Raw genomic sequence first — 23,036 nt, forward strand, 5'->3', positions numbered from 1 at the left:
AAATTTTCATTATTTTTAATTTGTGCTTACATGAGTGGCTTATAAAGAGGCCTGAAAGGTTCTCCAGTGCCTGAATAACACTGATTGCTATACTTCTGCTTTTGATTATATTTATCTGTGTATTCTAGAAGTTGATGAAAATGGAGATGAACAAAAAGGAAACCAAGAAAAGAAGGAACTGGGTGATGAGAAAACAGCTTCAAATTCAAGCCTTGTTCCTTTATCTTCTGCTATTATTGATCATGAAATTGAAGTACTACTTTCTGAATGGAGTAAAAATGCTGACATGCTATTCAGTATACATCCTATGGATGGTTCACTGCTGGTATGGCATGTGGACTGGCTAGATGAATACCAGCCTGGCATGTTTCGCCAGGTGCAGGTACTTTATTTTTTCTGGATTATGCTTTGTTATTCAGTGGGAAGTACAACGAGAAAATAACTTTAATACTTATTCTTTTTCCCTTTCTTAAAATCCCAGGTGTCATTTGTGTCAAGAATTCCTGTTGCGTTTCCGACGGGTGATGCAAATTCTCTTTGCAGAAGTGTAGTGATGTATGCTTGTACCAAAAATGTTGACTTAGCTATTCAGCAAGGCAAACAAAAGCCCCTTGGCCTTACACGATCTTCATCTATGCTTATCTCTTCTGGACACAGTAAATCAACCAACAGTTTAAAACTAAGTATCTTCACACCTAATGTTATGATGATTTCCAAACATGCAGATGGGTCACTGAACCAGTGGCTAGTGAGTTTTGCTGAGGAATCTGCTTTTTCAACTGTACTCAGTATTTCACATAAATCCCGATACTGTGGTCACCGTTTTCATCTTAATGACTTGGCTTGCCACTCAGTATTACCACTGCTGCTTACAACCTCACATCACAATGCTCTAATTTCACCAGATGTTGAGAATGAAAAACAGGCAAATGATTCTGTAAAGTCTCAGGAGTCACCAGTAAGACTTCAGAGTAGAGGCAATGCAAATGTAACATCCCAGGATCCCAATGTAGTTTACAGTGAACTTATTCTTTGGCGAGTTGACCCTGTTGGGCCTTTGTCCTTTTCTGGTGGAGTTTCTGAACTTGCTCGGATCAATTCTCTCCATGTTTCAGCTTTTTCTAATGTTGCATGGCTGCCAACACTTATACCCAGCTATTGCCTTGGTGAGTTTCATTTCCTGATTTGTGAAATGTTCTAGAATAGAAGTAATAAAACCTAATAATGCTACTAAATACATAATGTAGATATACTTGAATGCATTGGAAAAAAATGTTAAACGCGGGTCCTTTATTTGACGGATTTCCAAGCTGCTGATACTTGGAAATTGTTTATTCCTGTGTGAAGAATTGCTGTGTTCTTCTTCCTTCTTTTAAGTGTCTGATATTTTAGGAGCTAATGCGGTAAAGTTCTTAGATGCTAGTGCATACTTCAGAACATGTTGACCACTCAAAAGCAGAGGTAGATTTGTGCTACTTTGCAAATGAGATTTTCAATTCCTTCTATATACTTAGATTTGGTTGGCACAGGATTAAACCTTGTAGTTCTTGCTTCTGAACAGAAATTAACAAGAGAGAATTTTTCTTATGCTATATTGTTTTCAGAATTTCAAAATTGCCTCTTACAAAAAAAAAAAAAGGGAGCAAGTTGGTGTTTGAAAATTTGAGCACTTCTTGCATTCTTATTTTTCAGGTGCATACTGTAATTCTCCAAGTGCCTGCTTTGTGGCTAGTGATGGACAGCATCTGAGATTATATCAAGCTGTAATAGATGCTAAGAAACTTTTGTGTGAGCTCTCCAATCCAGAAATTTCTGTAAGTGAAAAGATGTCTCAAGTTTTTGGAGGTTGGAACTTCTTTCGGTAGCAGTAGTTTCAGACTTGTTGGTAGCTAAGCTGGTTGCTGAGGATTTCACAAATTATGGTAGTTTATCTCTGCTTGTTAGAACAGACATGGTAGAGTTTTTTAGCATTCTAGACATACTGTATTCCATTTAATCTCAAACACTGCATATTGAGGCAGGTCAATATTTTGTTGGGAAGTACCTCTGAAACAGTTGTGTTACAAGGAGTCATAACAGAGCAGAAAACTCTGTGTGCATTGTCTGTTCTGAGGAAAGGTTGAGATGACAGTGCAGCTTGGGGAAAGGACGGTAAACTGCTGAATGTGAGGCTTGCCAGATGTTCTCATCACCTTTTCAGCCATTGAAAAAAATATGGCTCTTGATAAAACTGGGAATTTTACCAGTGTTCTTGGTGTACTGTAACTAGTTTATATTTAATGCTTTAGTTATCATTTGCTTAGGGATGTTGCACCTACATAGCAGACTGGGCCACAGAAATGCCAAAATCTCAGTTAACAAGACCATCCTCGTGACTCTTTTTAAACAGAAATATGTTGGTGAAGTTTTCAACATCATAAGTCAGCAGTCTACAGCTCGTCCAGGATGTATCATTGAACTGGATGCTATCACAGAACTTGTAAGATCTTTTTCTGTACTCATACTATATTCAGCTTATTTTAAAAGTGTTAATAATAAAGGCTATATCTGTAGCTCATCAGGTGAGGATGAGGTATTTAAAGACTAATCCTGACATAAACTTGCTTTTGGTTTCATAGTAACTGTAAATGAAAAGAGTGTGAGTAATGAAGGTGCATTTTCTTGAGAAGTCTTTCATTAATTTATATAACTTACCAAGTTAAAAGCTCCCTTGTTAGAGGGTGACCTTAAACATTACACTCTGTGATGTTCACTTCTTGTGTGTGTTTTTACTTTCTTAGCATGGCAGGAAAACGCAGTTATTCCATGTTTTTCAAGAAGACTTCATTTTAAATAACCAGGAGAAGGAAATACCTGAAAAGAAAAACTTATCAATATCTGGTAAAGAATTCTTTTTCATAGAACATTCAAGACAAAGTATTACATTCTTCATTCCAAAAAGGAAAAATAACTTATTATATACTTCTTAGCATTTTAAGGTCAAATACCTTACTTTGACATCTTTAAAGAAGAAAATCTAGTTTAAGAAACTCACAGGTGTTTCACTTCCTCTAAGAGTAGCACGCAAACAAATACTAGGTAAATTTGTTTGAATCATGAGGTACATACATGTACTGTATTAAGTATTCTGTTGCTGATATCTTTCTTACACGAGGAGGAAAGGATTTTAAATGTAGAGCCTGTGGCTGTAGGGTATGACATAGACAAAGCTTATCACATCCTTTCATGATGGATGTTCATCAGCTTCATTTCAGCTAAATATTGCTCCTCAGGCCTTGTGTGGTATAAAAATGGTTTACAACAAAAAAATGGTTTACAAATAAAAAATTTGTTTGGCCAAACAAATTCCCTGAAACAGAATAAAATACAGTACTGTCAGTAGTGTGTGAAATTGTAGGTCTTCGGGCAGATCTGAATTGCTCTGGAATTGGTCTCTTTTCCATGGTGGAGTGGGTCAGTGGTTGTGTTAAACAGGCATCTCAATTTTATTTGGTTGTGTTCCAGTGAAATAATGTGGAAATAAAGAGTCAGGGCAAAGCTTGATACGAAGTCATCTGCAGTAGTAAAGGGAATGCTGAGTAAAAGGAAGCAAAGTTGTGGAACAGTGTCAAAATGTTGCATAATAACTTGGTACATGCAAATTTTGTTAGAAGGGAGACACCTAGGGAAATATTACCTGAACTGTATATACATAGTGATCAATTCTGAATTTGCTGTTTCTAGTCAAGAAAGAGATTTGGAGTAATGGGGATAATCTATGAAAATGTCAACCCAACTCTCAGGAGAGGTCAAAAAATGCAAATGGAATGTGGGAAATAAGGCACAAAATAAAGCACAAAAAAAGTCTTATTCTACAGCATAAATTTGTTCTACATTTGCACCTTGAGTATGATATACAAAGGACTTCAAAAGAAATATGAAAGTTATATGATCTTAGAAAAGGGTAACTGTATAAACATTTGTATGTGTTCTGAAGGTCTATATGGATTGTTGCCATGTAAGAAAAAGGGTTACATGGTCCCTTTGAAATACTAAATTAGAAGTGTATTCTTATCTGAAAGTATTTTCTAGTACTCTAAAGCTCTTCAGTTTTAAAAAGCTCCACTCTTTCCTCTTTAATAAAGCATATAACTAATTAGCTCATGTTATTTTCAAAAGAAAAAGAAAAAATTCACTTCCATTTTTCTACAGTACAATAAGCAATCCAATGTCAAACCCACAGGGCAAATAAAGCTTATTCTTGATCATGTTTTATGTAGATGCACACCTAAAGAAGGGTCAGGGGAGCCGTGAAGGAAAGATGAAACTGTCTAGCTAAATAGATAAACTCACTATTCCTTCTTGGTCCTAATGGTTTTACTTTAGTTCTAAGGAAGGAGAATGGTTGGGTGCACCCTCCAGAAATGAGCTCCTACTAATATTACAACTCATGTCATCTTTTCTTGGGTTGAAACTAGAGCAAATAATTTCTTAGGAAGAAGCAGAATTGTACCTCTTGTGCATTCCAGACTGTATAGTCAGACTCTGTTGTGAAGGATGAGCCTGTCCATGAGACTAGGTTGTGACTTTCCCAACTCTTGACATGGCATTTCTTCTCTAGATGTAACTTGTATGCTTTTTATACGTTAGAGACCAAACCTCTGTTTAGTTCACTGTGTTAACTGTACAGTTGCTAGTAACAGATAGCTAAGAAACTGTGAGACAAGCATGTAAAAGACAGAGGTGTAGAGCTGAGAGAACATTCTGAGTCTTAACATTATACACAGCAAATTCATTGTTCTCTCTAAAAGAGAACGTTGACAGTTCTTCATGTAGTGGTTATTGCTCATGATAGAATACTTAGAAAACTAATGTAACAGAGTTGGATGTCGTCAGACTTTGCCTTTCAATATTAGTTCATGATAGCTTAATATGATTATTTGCTAGCTAGCAAAATTTAGTTCTGCTTTCAGTTGAATAACCCATAATACTTTCCTGTTCTGAATTTCATCAGGAAATCAGCAGAATGGATTCTCTGAAAAATTCTACTTAATAGTGATAGAGTATACTCAAACCCATTCATTACTACATATGTGGCATTTACATTTGAAGTCAATTCCTGTCTCAGTAGGTAAGCCATCTTTCTGTAGTTTTTTCTTTAAAGTCACTATCTGATGAATATATTTGCTATTCAGCATATTCTGAATAGTATTTCAGCTTTCTTAAAAGCATCTACAATTCTTTGATTACAAGCTTTCATCACAACTCAATTAATTCTTAATCTTCAATGCTGAAGCTTTAGAGTTCAGCCTGAGCCCAGAGTTTGGAGTTTTTGTGCATTCTAAGGGCAAATATATTTATCTGGTTTTAATACAGCCTAACAGTTCAGATGTGTTGCTTCTCAGAAGTTTTTGTTCTGCAATTTTTGAGTTTACACCTAAGTTCTAAATTGGGCCATAGTCTGGAGCACCTAAACATAAGAGATACAATTGTGAACAATTTTCAAGTTCTGGATTCTGATGGTTCTCTTTCAGACCACCAAACTCCCACAAAAACTGTAAAACTATTAGAGTTATACAAGGTTTTTTTAAGTTAAGTTTTTTAAGATATATTTCAGTAGTTTTCTGTTAGAATTTAAAGATTTTGAGAAAACATAAATCTGACATTCACCACTTACCAGAGGAATCTGTTATCATGCATGTTTCCGTCACTTAAACCAAATTGGTGTTTGTCTTACAATTGCTTTCAAAGACAGAATTTTTTCAGTATTTTAAGTATTATGGCAATTAATTCATAAATTGGTAGAAGACTAAAGATCTGAATTTTCTGATCTATTTATATGATGAGGGCATTACTGATAAGGCTTTTCAACCAATGTACGGGCTGTTTTCATGTTCCAAGTCCATCAATTCATGCTTCCAACAGTTGAATTTTATTTTTAAAAAAACTAATGAAGCATTCGTATCTTATAATCACCAAGATCCTACATTTTAAGCAAGTATTAACAAAACTTTTCAAATTAGGGAGAGGTATTTTTCAGAAGATAAATCATGGAGGTCTTCATTTATTTTTCTCTAGCTTCAGGTATTTTTGTGCTTCGTGAAGTGTTAATTTCTATGAATAATCACGTACCTGTTTTGTCTACAGTTTTGATGTTTTGGGTTACAGTTTGCTTGTTTTAAGTGTGAAGAGTTTAAAGTTACAACTTATCAGCAGTTCTAGAATTTCAGAACTATTTAATCTGAGGTATGCTAGTATTTCTATTGAAATTTGAACACGGGAACACATTTCATTAAAATTAAAAGAAAATTTTAAGTCGAGTTCTGTCTGTCTTTTTGGAACTTTTAAGGTGAGTAAAATTACTTCTCAGGTTAAAAGAAATCATTGACTCTTTCTAAATTAACAATGCAAACTTTTTTAGATGAAAAGATAGATTCAAATACACCTGAAGCAGGAACACAAACAGAAGAGTTGTATTCTTCACCAGATCCAGAGAAGATTCAATCACCTTTCACTCAGAAGTATCAGGCCTGTAGAGCAAATCTTCAAAGCACCAGCTGGCTTACACTGTCTTCCAAAATGGTGTATAGTCAAGAGCTGAATTTGCCAGAAGGAGTAGAGATAATAAGTGTGAAGCCATCAGCAGGTTTGTAATTTTTTTTAAACAATAAAGTAAGGAATTCTTGCCTTTCTGACTTTGGTCTTAAAATAGAAACAAAGTAATAATAAGTTTGGTATTTGTTATTAAAACACCTGTAGGCAGATCCAGAAGGTTTGCTAAAACTTGCTTCCCTGACTTTATATCTTGATTCTAGAACGAATATTAAAATAAAGCTTTTATTTGAGGTAGAATATTCATTGAATTCTAGATGTTTGCAGTAAAAGGAATTCTAGAAACACAAATCTGGTTTTGCAGTCATTCATTAATTTTTTTGTTGGATCTGTAGATAAATTTGAAGGCTTTCATCAGCAGTACTTTATAAAGATTTTTATATTTCTGAATGGGCAATGTTTGGGAGAGATGATAGATAGTAATATTCACGTTTAAATCACATAATTTGACTCCTCCCTAGAGCATGAAATGGAAACAAAGGGTGAAATGGTTTCATTGTATTTTTGTCATCTCCTTTGTGAGGCCCTGCAAACAACCCTCTTTGAGAAAAGTGCTAAGATTTTATTTTTGTTTCAGAATAATAGAATACTGAATAAAAATATCTTTCCTTTTTGCTCAGTAAAACTGTATTTTATTTAATTTTAGGACATCTGAGTTCTTCTTCCATATATCCTGTTTGTCGTGCACCGTATCTGCTGGCTACTTCATGCTCTGATGGAAAAGTTAGATTCTGGAGATGCAGAGTTATCACTGAATCATCAGGTTCTTCCATGCCAGAATATAGTGCACATAGTGATGTTGCATACGTATGGGAAGAATGGCCATTATTGATTGAGGATGGACTTCTTAGTAGTAGTGCTATTAATGTTCCGGGAAGGCCAACTGAAGTTAGCTGTGCACACACAAACAGATTAGCAGTAGCATACAAGCAGGTAATACCTAAAACCAGTCATCTTTCTCAAGATTTTATAGTGCATGTTAGTATTTTTGAATGTGAATCTACAGGGGGTTCTTCTTGGATTCTAGAACAGACTCTTCATTTAGATGAGATAGGCACCATGTTAGACTCTGGTGTTAGTATTGATAGTAATTTAGTGGCATATAACCAACAAGACATTCCTCTGTCTCACAGTGGGAATATTATGCCCAGCACTAAACACTTGGTACACTTAGACTGGATGTCTAGGGAAGATGGTTCACATATTCTAACAGTGGGAATTGGATCAAAACTTTATATGTTTGGTCAGCTGTCTGGGAAAATGCAAGAACAAAATGGTAAGGAAATTGTAGCAGTCTCCCACAGTGGCAGTATAAAGACTACAGTCCTTTCTAGGTTTGTTCTGCTGCGTTGTGTTGATTTGGTTTCATCTGTAGAGGGCTCACCTCCTTTTCCAGTCTCCTTGTCTTGGGTGCGTGATGGTATTCTTGTAGTTGGAATGGATTGCGAAATGCATGTTTATTCCCAGTGGCAATCTCCTTCCAAGCAGGAACTAGTTAGTACAGATTCCTACAGTGGAAGTACACCATGTATAACTAGCTTAATGAAACAAAGCCACTCAGCTGCTTCAGGTCTGCATCCACCAAAGCGAACCTTGACCAGATCTATGACCAGTCTTGCACAGAAACTTAGTGGGAGAAGATCTGCCTGTGATTTGTCTACAGAAATGGAAGACTCTGGTCTTTTTGAAGCAGCTCATACATTATCTCCCACTTTACCTCAGTACCATCCGTATCAACTGTTGGAACTCATGGATCTTGGTAAAGTGCGTAGAGCAAAAGCCATTCTGTCCCATCTGGTGAAGTGCATTGCGGGAGAAGTTGTTGCTGTAAGTGACTCTGAACCTAATCCTGATAAGAAGCTCAGATCTCTTACAATCAGTGCTAGTGGTAGTACTGCAAGAGATCCCAAAACATTCAGCAAAACTGAGACTACAGACTATATCGAAATAGACTCTGTTCCACCATTGCCTTTGTATGCTCTGCTTGCTGCAGATGATGATTCATGTCATTCCTGTTCAGAGAAGTTTAATAATCAAAACAGTCAAACTAAAAAAGGTCTGCACAATGACAGTTACGAAGATCTCTTCCAAAATACTGTTACAAGTACAGATGAACTTGTTACATTTGATGCAGATGAAGACAGTTTGAAACCAAAAGTCATTGATCTTTCTCAGTATAGCCCAACTTACTTTGGACCAGAGCATGCTCAAGTTCTTTCTTGTCACTTGCTTCATTCAAGCTTGCCAGGTCTGACTAGGATGGAGCAAATGTCATTGATGGCCTTGGCAGATACAATTGCTACTACCAGTACTGACATTGGAGAAAGCAGAGACAGAAATCAGGGTAAGCTGGCTCTTCCATGTTAAATGAACTACTGTGCTTCACAACATTTCTTGGGAGTTTTTCCTATTTTGGAATATTTTTGTGATTTATGAAAGCATGTCATAGTTTTGTTTCATAATACAGCCTGTATTATTTACTATGCCATCACAGTGTTTACTGTTTAAGACTTCAGACTTTAATAAAATCAAATTTTATATTGCTAGCTGTTAATGCCAGTGTTAGTCCATCAGTCCACATACCATACTTGTTTCTAATTCACTTCTGAATAGACAGGTTTCTTAATGGCTGGTTTGTGTTGCACTATGTAAAGAAATTGAGAAATAAGTTTATGGATTTTTTTTATGACACACTTTCTGTTTCTTGCAAAAAGAACAAATAACTTCAAAACTTTAAAAAATTTTATTCTTTCCTTTTCCTTGAAGGGAAGAATCATCAGTTAAGCTATTATATTTAAGAGTTTAAAGTATTAGGAGTCACAGAATGGTAAATTATTTCTTCTGTTAAGACACCCAATAGCTACTTGAGTAGTTTCTCTAAAGTACATATAAAAATACTTAATTCCAGGTGGAGAAACTCTTGATGAGTGTGGTTTAAAATTTTTATTGGCTGTTCGGCGTCACACATTTCTGTCAACTTCACTTCCTCCTGTACATCGAGCTCAACTGCTTCACCAAGGTAACTAATCTGTTTTTCTAGATGAGGTGAATTTTAGTGATGTAGCTGTGCATATGATTACTGTGGTGTTGACATGCCTCTGTAGAATCAAGGCGTTACTTTGTTGGTTTTTTAAAAAAATTACTGTTCCATATGAATATATGCCAGAGCAGAAAATGCCTGGTTTATTTTAGGTAGAGGTCTTGGAACTGAAGTGATATTCTTCTAACAATTTTTTAGTTTTAATTTTTTTCTATTCCCCAAAAGAACTGACTTTTCTGTATTTCTAGTACCATGTTATTACAATAACATTCTGCAGGAATAATGCAGTAGAAATTAGAGTACATATTTACTTAGTTTTTTAGTAAATATTTGGAAAAAATCTCTTAGTCTACTCAGACTTTAAAAGTTTTTTCATGTGCTTAGTGTAATTATCCAATTAACTGTTTAAAGTAGTTTCCTTTGTAGTTTTAAGTAGTTCAAATCTGATATTGCAGACAACAAAGAGATGGATTTGATTAGGCCTAATCAAATCTAAAGGACTGTCTGTAATTCCTTCTTTCAGTAGTCATTATGACAGTTGATGGCATTTCCAGTCTTATGGCTTGTCACCCCTCAGTTGCATCAGAGACTGAAATTTGCAGGACTGCCACAACAGATACTGCTGAGTTAGCTTTCAGATGGAATACTTTTAGTTGAGATACTCTGCTTCTGCTGAGCTCAGGAACTGGTGAGAGTAAGAAGTGCCTCCAAGGCATCTGCAGAGGTGCAGCTGAGTGTGGCTCAGTTAAAAGAAGCATCCCCTGGTCACTGGGACTGCAGTTACCCATATCAAGCTATGCTGCTGCTTAGTGATGGCTATCTTCATGTGATTTTTTTTTTTTTTTCTTAGTTTTCTTTTCTGTATCTGTCCTCAAACCTGTGATTATCTGAAACTTCCCATTTTCTAATCCAAGTCAAAATAGTGAACCTACCTTTCAAAACTTTTGTTTTTCGGTATGTTGCACTTTGTATCATGGCTAATCTTAGTGCCCCCTGAAGTATCTTCTGAGCTTCAGTCAGTAACTCTGTTCTTTGCAAACTCACATACTTGCAGATGAAATAATGTTTTAATTTGTATGAGCTTTCTTTAATATTTGGTATGCAGTGCTTACAAATATTCTTAAATTTCTGTTGCTTTCAATTCAGCCTTCTTCCCTTCTCCCTTTCCCACCCCTTTGACTTTAGATTCTGCATTATTTTATTAGTAAATCTCTTTTTTTTTTTTTTTAATGCCTTATTTTGTAGGCTTATCTACTAGTCATTTTGCCTGGGCATTTCATTCAGTAGCGGAAGAAGAACTACTGAGCATGCTTCCTGCAGTGCAGAAAGGAGATCCAACATGGTCAGAACTCAGAGCTATGGGTATAGGATGGTGGGTTCGAAATATCCATAGCCTGCGGAAATGCATAGAAAAGGTAAACACAGCATTCTGAAACAAAATTACCAAACTTTTTTCAGACAGCTGTCCTCTGGTGTTTACCTTCTATTTACATGGTACCGAATTTTCAGATATGTTCAGTGATTCTGAATATTTCACGCTGTATTTTTTTGTACATACAGCTTATTATATGAATATGAACTTTTGTATGTATTTTTTTAGTACTTCTGGTTTCAAATTCCAGTGTGAAGTAAATTTTGGGCTTGTAAGTATTCCACTTCGAAGGTGGCAGTGTACAGTGCTTATAATGGATGCTCAGGATACAGATAGAGCATATAGGGGTTTTTTCATAGCAAAATTAGGAAACAAGTTACGGGAAAAAACATCCTTGGAAACCTGTCAGAAGTGGGGTCGACTAAGATATTGTACATCTCTCTTGCAAATGGATACATTTCCTTGATAACAAAACCCTACGTTGTTTTGTTTTGGCTTGTTTTATTTAGTTGGTTTATCTTTCTCCTTTCCAACCTCCAAAAGTAATCTCCTATAAACAACTTTTCTTCTGTTATGACTGGTCCTAGCCTGTTCTTCAAGACTCCATCTGTCCTTTGATTACCAGAGCAACTGATAATCAATTTTGTTGTGATTTTGGGAACTGATTTCAGATGTAGGCATTCCCATTTCATCTACAAAAAAGCTTTGAGAACTGGAAAAGCATTAGCTAAATTATATCAAACCAAAACAAGGGCTTGAAGCTGATGTATCTTCATGTATTGTTGTCAGGCTCATAATAAAGGAAGATATTCTATATTAGAGAGAACTTCCAAGCACTATGGAGCATGGGGTACCAGAAACATTTAAATTTTTGTTGTTTTTTTGCTGTTGAACTGTCTTCACAGGTGGCTAAAGCAGCCTTTCAGAGAAACAATGATCCACTCGACGCAGCCATTTTTTATCTCGCAATGAAAAAGAAGGCTGTGATCTGGGGATTATACAGGTAGGAGACATGCAGGCTCTTGCATGGAGTTTCATGCTATCTGGTATAATTTTGGGAAAAAAGCAGAATGTGATGGTAATTCAAAAGAAGCACAAATACTACCATTGAAAGCTGAGATTCAACTTCTAAATTATTCGGCTTTTCGGAAATTAATTGCAGATTTCAACATGTATGTTTGAAGTGGCATATCTCAGCTCAGAATAAAATTTATTAATTGAAATAAAAGCCATTAGAATCAACAGATTTTTGCCAACGAGAAACAAGCATATTTATTCCAGTTGCATAAAATTCTGGACTTCTGGAGGCAATGAAATCATCAGAAGGCAGTTTCGGCCTCCCCTTGGTTTCTGAAGCATCTCCTGCACAGGAAGCTGTTGAGATGCCTGAAGAAGTGATAGTCAGTGGGCGAGAGGTCTGGTGAGTACGGTGGATGAGGCAGAGTTTTGTAGCCCAGCTCGTTCAACTGTTGCAGCATCGAAAGTGCAACGTGTGGCCGTGTGTTATCGTGGAGAAGGATTGGACCCTTACTGTTGACCAGTGCTGGGAGCAGCCGTTGAAGTTTCTGGTGCATTTCATTGATTTGCTGGATGTACTTCTCCGCTGTGATCGTTTCACCCGGATTCAGGAAGCTGTGATGGATTAAACCAGCAGCAGACCACCAGACAGTCAGCATGACCTTCTTTTGGTGCAGAGTCAGCTTTGGGAAGGGCTGTGGAGCTTCATCACGGTCCAACCACTGAGCCGATCATTGCCGGTTATCGTAGAGCATCCATTTCTTGTTGCACGTCACAATACGGTCAAGAAATGGGTCATTCTGGTTGCGAAAAAGAAGCGACGACGACACTTCAAAACGGCGATTTCTGTGATTCTCATTCAATTCGTGCAACACCCATTTGTCAAGCTTCTTTGACTTTCCAGTCTTCTTCAGATGCTCAGAAACAGTTGATATGCTTACCTCGAGTTCTTTTTCAAGTTCTCGAACAGTTGTGCGTGTATCTACTTCCACTAGAGCCTTCAATTCGTTGTTGTCAATAGCAGAAGGACGTCCGCGACCTTCTTGATCTTCAAGGCTGAAATCGCTACGTCAAAATTTTTTGAACCAAAGTCGCACTGTCCGTTTGTTAACACTTCCCTGGCCATATACCTCATTGGTGTTTCAAGCAGCTTGTGCTGCATTGCGTCCAAGTTTGAACTCATAGAAGTAGATCTGTTGAAATTGCGGTTTTGACATCTGAACTTCAAACCTCCAAAATTTGTCAAAAACGCAGTTTATATTATAATTTAATTATACAGTGTGAAAGTTCATAACATGAGCTCTTCAAAAATATATAACAGTACTGAAACATATACAATGAAAATCACATTACAAAACGGAAATTAATTTCCGAACAGCCTAATAGTCACTACACTGAATGGTTAGTTTTTAAGCTTCTTGTATTTAATGATGTAATTTAGTTGCTGGTTTTGAAGGTAGATGCTTCAAGTTTTACTCTCAAATCACTGCTCAATTCTGATTTACATTTGAGGACTACCTTGTGTGGAATGACATGGCTATCTTTCAGAACAGTGTTGGTCATTGCAAATTTAACCTTAAGTTCAGAGGACTGAATTAAGCCTGTCTTTCAGACTGGTGTTTCATAATATAATGTTCAGTGTTGCAAAAGTAATTTTTGCTGTTACTCTTAAGAGGTCACCTGGGAAAAAACAGTTTTTCTGTATTTGTATAAAGTTAACTGAAAATACCATTGGTTTTTGTATTTGCTAAAGTTGTTATGAATTATGAAGCCTCATTTTCAGTGTGGTGAGAGCCTCTGCATTTCCTAGCGAAAACTTCTGTGTAAAATGCTACTGGCATCTGAGGAAATGAAGAGCCATAACGCATTTAGTAAAATATATAATATTTTTATCAATTATGTTCAATATGCAGGTCCCAGAAAGATACTAAAATGACACAGTTTTTTGGAAACAACTTCACTGAGGATAGATGGCGTAAAGCAGCATTAAAGAATGCTTTTTCTTTGCTTGGCAAACAACGTTTTGAACATTCTGCAGCTTTTTTCTTGTTGGCAGGACACTTAAAAGATGCAGTAGAGGTAATAAAATAATAAATTCTTTTTAATGTTTAAGACTGTTCTTGTCCCAAACTTACAAATATATTGAATGTGATTTGTATGCTGCATTAGTATGGCCCCTGAACGTTCTGGTTAATTTGTGCACTTTCCCTCCCAACCTTCCCCCCCCCCAATTCATAAAGCACAGAAATTCTTGATCTTTACATTTTTATTATTGTTTCATTCTCGGTGATACTAAAAAGTCCCATGGCTAATTTTTCTGTGATAATAGAGAGGCCTACCCACCATTAAGTTGCTTTCAGCTTTTCTGTCCTATCATATATGAAGGCAACATAGTTTTTCATTGGGAAGTTCCAGATCTGAAAATGAAGGCTTTTTGACAGTCATGTGGGTTGGCTCTTAGAATAACTTCACAAAAAAAATTACTTCCTGAGTCTGTTTGAGTTGAAAGTTGGGAGGAAATTAATTTCTTTCATAGTGAAAGATTTATTCTGTAAAGCTTCATAACCAAAACATCCAACTTCAAGAGGTAACATGCACACTGACAATGATTTGTTGAAGCCAATTGATTTCAAAGACCTATTGTCATGTCAGGCTTAAACTGAAGAAATTGCAGATCAGATCTTACATTTAATAGTTGGCCACAGTTATTCTGTATAGATCCTGCTAATGTTATGTGGAATTGATAGACCTGTTTATCTCAATCTGAGCAAGTTCATGTCACTTCCTGTCTTGTGATCATTTTACCCAGAGGAGAAATTATGATGTTTGGTCTTCTGAATATATTTATTTTTGATTAGGTCTGCCTTGAAAAACTGAATGATATTCAGTTGGCTCTTGTAATATCAAGACTTTATGAGTCTGAGTTTGAAGTATCTAGTACTTATAAATCGGTACTACAGAAGAGAATTTTGGGATGTGTGCTTCCTGGAAAAGAGAACTCAGAAAATGTGCACTGTGACCCTTTTCTACGAAGTATGGCTTACTGGATTTTGGAAGATTACAGCAAGGCTCTTGACACTTTGATTAAACATTCTGTTGAAGGAGGTAAGAATATGAGTACTTTGGCTGTTAGTTTGGTTTTAACTATTTGTTCATTTAAGCAGTAGTTTCTTAAAAGCATAGTCTGAACAAGACCAGGTACTGCACAGTTGCTCGCTGTAGCTAGTAAATAGCTGGCTCTAGTAACGTATGTGGTTTTTAGAGTAAAAGTGGTGAGTCTGGTGGTGTTATCATGTATGCCATGAATGGATACTTAACTTATCCTTTAAGTATGTGAATATCAGGATAATGAGAATGACCCTGCAGTCATGCAGCTGTGTTTTCAACAGCAGTTTAAAGATTAAGAGAGAAATGAACTTCATTAGTTAATCTGACTCCATCACAACCTAGGAAAAGATTTCTGATTGCATAGTTACATAGCAGTCTGGAAAACATGGTATTTTGTACCTTTTTTGTCCGTGGGAAGAATGGTTGACCACAGTGATAAACTGTCATAGGAAAGATATTGATACTTACTGTGTTACAGGAAGGCCCACATGGTGTCTGAGAGAGTACATAGGTCTTTCTGAAGTGATTTCTTTTTTTTCCCCTGTTCACTTGCTAGCTTTATAGTCCTAAGAATCAGTTACATTGTTTCGTAAGGTTAATGTTCTCAAGTAAGTTAAATGTTTCAAGTCCTTAGTAGTTAGCATCCTATCTGGTTTCAGTTCTGGCTAATGAGAGAGGCTTGATGGAGATAAATCAAACTCAAATCCCCAGAGTTGTGTGATTCATTTTAAAAACTGATTTCAGTACAAGTTACGCACCTCAGGATAATTTTGAGCAAATGAGGGATATAGTGTTGTTTCCATCTTAGTCACATCCTCCGGTGTAAAATCATTTTAAAATATTACTAATTCTTTAATCTGTTCAGTGGCTTGTTTGTGTTTTTTTTCTTCATTTTCTTACTTAAAAGGTGCTCCTTCATGTACTTTTTCCTATTATCTGTATCTGTATTATCTGTGCTACCTCCTGATAGAGGAAACAGTAAGGGTCTCTCTCAACTAACACGAACTCTTTGAAAACTGTGTGAGTTTTAGACAAAAATAAAACATGTAGGTGCTGCACCGCTGTATAACTAATTTATTTGTATATAATACTGATATCAATAGGTATAAATGTTATGGATATCCTAGTTTTATTTTAAGTTGCATTTTTGTTAAGAGGTAGACAAATTAATCCAAAATTTTTAAAAATACTCAGGAAGTAAAAATTTTTAGCAAGATGAAACATCTTATCGTCATTTAGTGATGGAGACTTCAGAAATCTAAACTGAACAGGAAGGTAGTCTTGTCTGTGTACATTAGAATTGGCCTGACTGCAAGGAAAAGAAATGGCAGCAGTTTGAAATTAAAGGTCTTACCTGCTCTTCCACTCAAGCTTATACTTTAAGTAGTGATTAGGTTTGGTGATGTCCTCCCTTCAAGATATTTAAATGACAAAGGTGCAAAGGAAGGTGAAAAGAGGAGTGCAATGAAGTAAACAATAGAATGAATATTAAAACCTGATAGCCTTATGATGAACTTAAAAGTTTGCAGTGGATTATTTCATACAGAACAGTAGACTTCTCATGTTGCAATATCTTTTCAGATGGAGATGGCTCATCAAGTTGTAACCCTGCAGTGTTTAACTTCTATAACTACTTAAGAACACATCCTCTCTTGTTGAGACGTCATTTTGGCTCTTCTGATAGATCTTCCACGCACATTTGCCTAACAGTAGAAAATGGATTAGCTGACAAAATTAACCTAGGTGAAAGACGACTGTTTTTCACCACTGCATACGCTCATCTAAAAGCTGGTTGTCCTATGTTGGCCTTAGAAGTGTTATCAAAGATGCCCAAAGTTGTCAAGAGGTCAAAGTCTTTCTATAGATCCCCTAGTTTAATGGATACTAGTAAAGATTTCTCACCATCTTCTCCAGTTAAAGACTTGGAAACGAAAGACCAATCTTCCAGTATTGACTGGTCACAGCCAATATTGAATGGTCTAGGTTCATCCTCAGATTGTTCATCAGGAAAACATTCAAGTTCATCTCTTCCCTTTGACTGGAGCCAGCAAAGTATGATAATCCAAAATGAACACTTGAAACTACAGTCAGACAGTGATGAAAGTGATGGAAGTGAAGATTCTTCCCTGGTAATGAAAGAGCTAAAACCTATGAAGAAAACCGAAAAACTATGTGAAACTAGTTCTAGCTACACAGAATCTTTTAGTGTAGTCGATGACAAAGATATTCTAAGTCCATCAGAAGACATAATTTCAGCACAGTTGAAGTTTAGAGCATGCCTGAAAATTCTTACTGTAGAGCTTCGTACACTGTCCACTGGTTATGAGGTAGATGGTGGGAAGTTGAGGTATCAGCTTTATCAGTGGCTTGAAAGAGAAGTGATAGCTCTTCAGAAGACCTGTGATTATAGTGTTGAAGAGATACAGTCAGGAATTAGTGTGATGCCGGAGGAAGCTCCATTACATGAAAACACTGAAGACTTAGCTGACCAGCAAAAAAATACGATGCAGAAAGAAGACTTTCAGAAAAGACGTCAGTGGCTTCTGAAATACCAGTCTCTCCTAAGAATGTTCCTTAGTTACTGTATACTTCATGGCTCTCATGGTGGAGGGTTGGCATCTGTCAGAATGGAGTTAATTCTTCTATTGCAGGAATCTCAGCAGGTATGTGGAGGAGATCAGTTTGTGTTTTCTCTGCTTCAGATTTGTTGTAGTGGTGGTTTTTTTTAATGTGTTTCATACTGTTGTTGGTTTTCCTACTGCAGTATGCTGTAGCACCTGTTTTGTAGTAAATGTAACACTGTTTTTAATATGTTATGTTTTCTATAGGTTTTTGGTTTTTTCTTTAGAATCCCCTTCCTGCCTTTCAAAAGTTGTTCTGTTCCTTTTAGGAAAGTGTATTACTATTTTGTTTATTTCTTGCTTGGTTTTAGGAACAGTCAATGCAGATACCTTCCAGCCCTCTACCAGAGCAAAGCTCCATACCTCTCCTATTTGCTTGCACAGCTAGTGCCAAAACAGTGGTGGCTAATCCATTGCTACATCTTGGTAACTTAACTCATGATATATTACATGCCATAATAAACCTTGATTCACCACCTCATCCAGATACTCAGAACAACAAGGTTTGTATTTTTTTATAGTTGTTTAGGTTTGTTGTTGTCATTGTTGTCCTGTTTGCTGAATTTATTAATCTTTTTTTGACAGCATGAAAACTTCCAAGTGTGCCTACCTGTGACAAGTAATAAAACTGTGGAACATAAATATTTTCTGTAGTACTTATCTTGGGCTAAAATAATGTCCACTGGTTCCTACTTATTGTTGAGGTGCTGAGCATCTGGTTCAACAAGCTTAGGTAGATTGACCTCTCTCAGGACTGGGTATTTGTCCAAGGTGACATCTGTTATGGAAAACATCTTGTACTACACTATCAGTGTCACATATGTATTTACGAAAATATGATCCTTACTTCTGTTGTATTAATGGTAAACTCTTCATTTCAGTCCTAGAGCTAAGTAAAATTAAATTTTGAGTATAAAAGCTGATTGTCAGCAAAGTGCAGTAAACTCAGACTTTTCTGTGAAACAGTATATATGTTCATACAGTATCATTTAGTCTGTTATTTTAAGTTATGCTTCTGCAGGATTTCTTCTGTATTTTACCTTGGACTGGAAACCAAACTTAAAGTGTTAGGTTAAATCTTTCCTGAAGTTTTTTGTGTTAGGTCCCAAATAATTTTTACTTTTACTAGGGATTTTCACAGTCTGTGCTTGGTTTCAAAGGGAACAGACAAGTATAATAAACTAATTTTTTAAACTGAATCTTTTTGATCGATTCTCTAGCTCTTTATGTCTGTTTTGTGATACATGAAGAAAGGTGTCAGCTATGATAAAGATGGTGATCGGTGTGATATTGAGTAAATTTTATGTTTGTCTGCACAAGAATTGGTCAGAAACTAAGCTGCATTATGATTTTCGTTCTGAAGCAAAGCCTTTGTATTCTTAGCTAACATATTGCTGGTGTCTCAGGGTGTAATCACTACAACTGTTGTATAGAGGTTTAATATGTTGCTGTTTACATTACAACTAGAGCCAATCTGTGATTATGGGTTGGTGAGGTGAGTGCTTCCCCATCCCTTTCATTGCAAAGTGAATTGATTTATCTGAACTGAATTCTGAAGAGCAGGTGACTTTAAGTGATTTTTGTGGTAGTGCTTATAGTTTCCATATTCAGTGCTTGTTCCACTGTTACAAATCTGTATACATGAAAGGCTATGATACTAACTGCTGTTCATCTTGAGTGTAAAATGTTCTATAAAACTTTGTTTTACAGATATATGTAATGCATACCTTAGCAGCATCACTCTCTGCTTGCATCTACCAATGTCTTTGTGATGGCCACAGCTACAGGTAAAGGTCTATGAAAAGTACTTTTTGGTCAACACACCAACTCACTGTAGTGGTGGTATAATAGTGCACTAGAAGGCAGTGCTCACGCCTGCCTACATCTAGAAAGAGCTATCACTTAAAAAGTTTTAAGCATAATTTTTTTTTACATATACAACATCCCACTTCTCTGTTTCACAGCTCATTTCAAGCAAATCAGTTCACTGGAACAGTGTATCAGACAGTGCTATTAACTCAGCGCCATTCCCTAAGAACAACAAGCTTAGAAGAAACAGTGACTCCCAATACATCACCTGCTCAGTGGCCAGGTATCTAGGGTTGACTTGTTTCTTTCCTATTAAGGAAAACTTAATTGTCTGAATTCTCTGTAAGAGCATGTAGCTATGCTCTGGGCTTACTGGTAGTATTTGTAACAGCTGTGTGGTAAAAAAAAAATTCTTATAATAAAATTTTGTCTTCATTTTCCAAAAAGTTATATGCTAGTAATTCTGGTTATACACTAAGTCAAGTTGATTTATATTGCTTTCTCTTGCTAAAAAACCGGTAGTGGGTGTTCCAGTAAAGTGCAAGTAAACGGAAAGTAGTGTGAAGTGTTCTGTGCTCTACTTGCTCCCCCTGCAGGCAACAGATCAGTCTCATCATTACTCCTTTACTCTTGAAAAGGACTTGAAAAGCTGTCTTTGTGCTACAGTTCAGAATTATTGTAGTTTGTGTACAACTTTTGAACTAACACGAAAGTATTGACAATGAGAAGTTTATAATGAATTACATATTTCTGTAGCTTTAAAACCCACATAGGACTTCAGGTAATTCTTACTGTGTGCTGAGATCTAATGAAGCTCCACTGGTTACATTAGAGGGAGTGTAAGCTATGTAATATATGTCTGTATGAACTTCAGTTTACAGCGCTAACTTTAAGCATAAACAAGAAATATGATTTCATATTATGGATTTTGTTTTTCTCAATGAAAAAATTCACACTAAAATCTTTTGGAGAGCCTTAAGCAGTCTCTGTGTTTGATGCTATACTGTTTTTCTGCAAACATTCTCTCACTGAATCTACAGATTTTAGAGAGAAATCAGATTGTCATCTGTTTTCTCCTTATTTCAGTAGTTGAAGGGTTAAATTTCTAATGAATGAGACAAGGGATTGTTAGCATTTGTGCGTAGAGGTAACAACACCTTGAACTGATGTATCTTTTTTTTTAAAAAAAATAACTTCACGTGCTTTATGTGCAAATAGGAAAGTATGACACAAAGTAGAATTCTTTGGCCACTTCCATTTGTATTTTCACTTACATGCACAAAGTGACACAGTTGAAGCCACATCTGAAACTGTACAGCTTTTTGTGGGAACATAGTAACACTACAAGACTTTCAGTACTTGGATGAAAGAATACTTGTCAGATAATGCATAGTTCAAGTTGGTGCCTGTAATTCTTTGTTGGTTTTACCACTGTAAAGCGAGAATATAACATTTCAATTTACAGTGTTATGCTGGAGTTATAAACCTAAGTGGTGAAACAAGCACCACAGGAAAGTCAATGAGCAGAATAATAATTTTAAGTATAATATTTGGATGCTATGTATTGAATATACTGTGAAGCACTGGATTAAAAGTAGAGAATAAAGAGCTAACCCTTTGCTGAAAGAATTGAGGAGCCAGAAAAGAGAGACCTTGAGACATGGGGGGAAGAAAGATTTATGTAAATAGTGTAGCTAAATGTTGTATCATAGTTTCAGTAGCAGGAAGTTGAATTAAAGCTGCCAGTGTTTTATTTAAGATTGAGTGCTTTTTGTGATTTTTTTTTTCTCTTATCCTTAAAAAGCTGCTAGGTATCTCTTTAACTGATAATCTAAACCACAAAGGTGAAAAGCTGTTATAAACTGTTAAGAAAAAAAAATAGTCACTTTCTCCTGAGTTTTAATTTCCTTCGAAATTTAGGATTTCTCTACACTGGAAATTACTAAATAATATAGATTGCCAGTCAGAATTCCTGGGATAATCCCAAATATGTTCACATGTACATTTTTTTCTTTTTTTTTTCTTAATAAACAGGAATAACAGCTCTAATGCGTCTCTTGAACTCTGCTGGTGAGGAAGCCCAGCCAGGTCTCACAGTTTTACTCTGTGAAATTCTAACAGCGGTCTATCTGAGTCTGTTCATCCATGGCCTAGCAACACATTCTAGTAATGAGTTGTATAGGATTATGGCTCATCCACTTAGCAACAAAATGTGGTCTGCTGTCTTTGGAGGAGGTGCTCATATGCCCAGCAGAGGACAACTGCAATTAAAGACAAAAACTGGTTAGTTCTGTTGTTTTACTTATATTTGTCTTCTGGTTTTTGGTTGTTTGTTTTGGCTTTTTTTCCAGAAAACTGTGTGACTGCTGAAAGCTTAAGAGTAATTTCTTTAAATAGTTTATGTTCAGTAAGAATTCACTATGTTTTTAGACCTGAAAAGAAAAACAAGGATCTAAAATTATTGTCATAGATACTGTGTAGAAGAGAGTAGGAAGCAGAAGTGAATGTTATTGAAATAAGGTTTCCAAGTAGCATAACTGCTGTAGTGTGAGTGGGTTAAGTTCATCTTAAAGAGAAAATTTTCATTACTATTACAGCCTAATTTTTAATGTTGATTTTAAAGCTTTCCAGTTCTCTCATAACAGGAATACATTCCCATTTTACAAATACAGTATGTTTTCTTTCTTTGGCAGGTGGGCACTTCCCAATGCCTAGCCCACATCAGGTAGTAGTGTTCTCCATGGAATGTGTTGGGTTTTCCAAATCTCTTACTGCCTTCAGTACTCATAGTTCTACCAAATCTTCAGGCAAGATACAAGATTTAGTACCAGGCCTCTACATGCAGTTTGCTATGTGTGATTTTTTTGCATATGTAGAAAGACAGAAAAACTTCTGCTTGCAAGCCATGATATCAAAATTTAATGAAAAGTTTTGTAATTAAAGCAGCAGTTGAATTGAGCCTTTTTAAAAAAGAAAATTGGCAGTGCTGTTGTATTATTACTATACTTCATTTGAAATGAATATTAAATATAAAATTACTCTGACCATGGTTTGAAATTATCAGAAGTGTTTCTCATCTTTGGAGAGCTGCTTGTTTTGCTTTTTAAATATAAGCATTATTATGCATGTGGATTTCTAAGTGTTTATTCTAGATATTAAGAAGAAAAGGTGTCTTCTTGATATTCAATTTTTATATCTGAGAACCCTTTAGGAAAGCAAACAGCTTCAAGTTTTAAATTCAGATTATTATAAATTATCTTGAGGTCCAGAATTAATTCTGTAATGCTTTTCTTCTTGATAGAGATTTGTGCTTTGTAATTTAGTTGGACTTCTATAAAACCAAGAGCAACAATTCTACAGATTATTGAATTTTTTAAAAGGAAGATTTTGTGAAGATATATTTACTTAATCTATGATGACTTTGTACATCACATTTGAATATATATATATTTAAAAACATAACTTGAACTAGATAATT

General features: G+C 35.9%; 1 protein-coding gene across 4 annotated transcripts in view; it reads left to right on the forward strand.

Annotated features, from left to right (window-relative positions):
* Positions 1-23,036, forward strand: part of DMXL1 (Dmx like 1) — an 86,072-nt gene that overhangs the window by 31,740 nt on the left and 31,296 nt on the right. For 2 of the 4 annotated variants that reach the window (XM_074932514.1, XM_074932515.1), the window contains exons 11-29: positions 129-382; positions 482-1,166; positions 1,693-1,814; positions 2,390-2,479; positions 2,781-2,880; positions 4,994-5,110; positions 6,401-6,625; positions 7,238-8,935; positions 9,500-9,610; positions 10,877-11,046; positions 11,909-12,006; positions 13,934-14,099; positions 14,879-15,125; positions 16,710-17,791; positions 18,061-18,252; positions 19,460-19,536; positions 19,714-19,841; positions 21,593-21,841; positions 22,252-22,365. In XM_074932514.1, the coding sequence (XP_074788615.1) occupies positions 129-382; positions 482-1,166; positions 1,693-1,814; positions 2,390-2,479; positions 2,781-2,880; positions 4,994-5,110; positions 6,401-6,625; positions 7,238-8,935; positions 9,500-9,610; positions 10,877-11,046; positions 11,909-12,006; positions 13,934-14,099; positions 14,879-15,125; positions 16,710-17,791; positions 18,061-18,252; positions 19,460-19,536; positions 19,714-19,841; positions 21,593-21,841; positions 22,252-22,365 (5,925 nt within the window). The remainder of the gene's footprint in view (positions 1-128; positions 383-481; positions 1,167-1,692; positions 1,815-2,389; positions 2,480-2,780; positions 2,881-4,993; positions 5,111-6,400; positions 6,626-7,237; positions 8,936-9,499; positions 9,611-10,876; positions 11,047-11,908; positions 12,007-13,933; positions 14,100-14,878; positions 15,126-16,709; positions 17,792-18,060; positions 18,253-19,459; positions 19,537-19,713; positions 19,842-21,592; positions 21,842-22,251; positions 22,366-23,036) is intronic. The other 2 variants (XM_074932517.1, XM_074932516.1) reach the window with 2 other exon arrangements.

Source organism: Athene noctua, chromosome Z, assembly GCF_965140245.1.
Source record: "Athene noctua chromosome Z, bAthNoc1.hap1.1, whole genome shotgun sequence".
Taxonomy (NCBI): domain Eukaryota; kingdom Metazoa; phylum Chordata; class Aves; order Strigiformes; family Strigidae; genus Athene; species Athene noctua.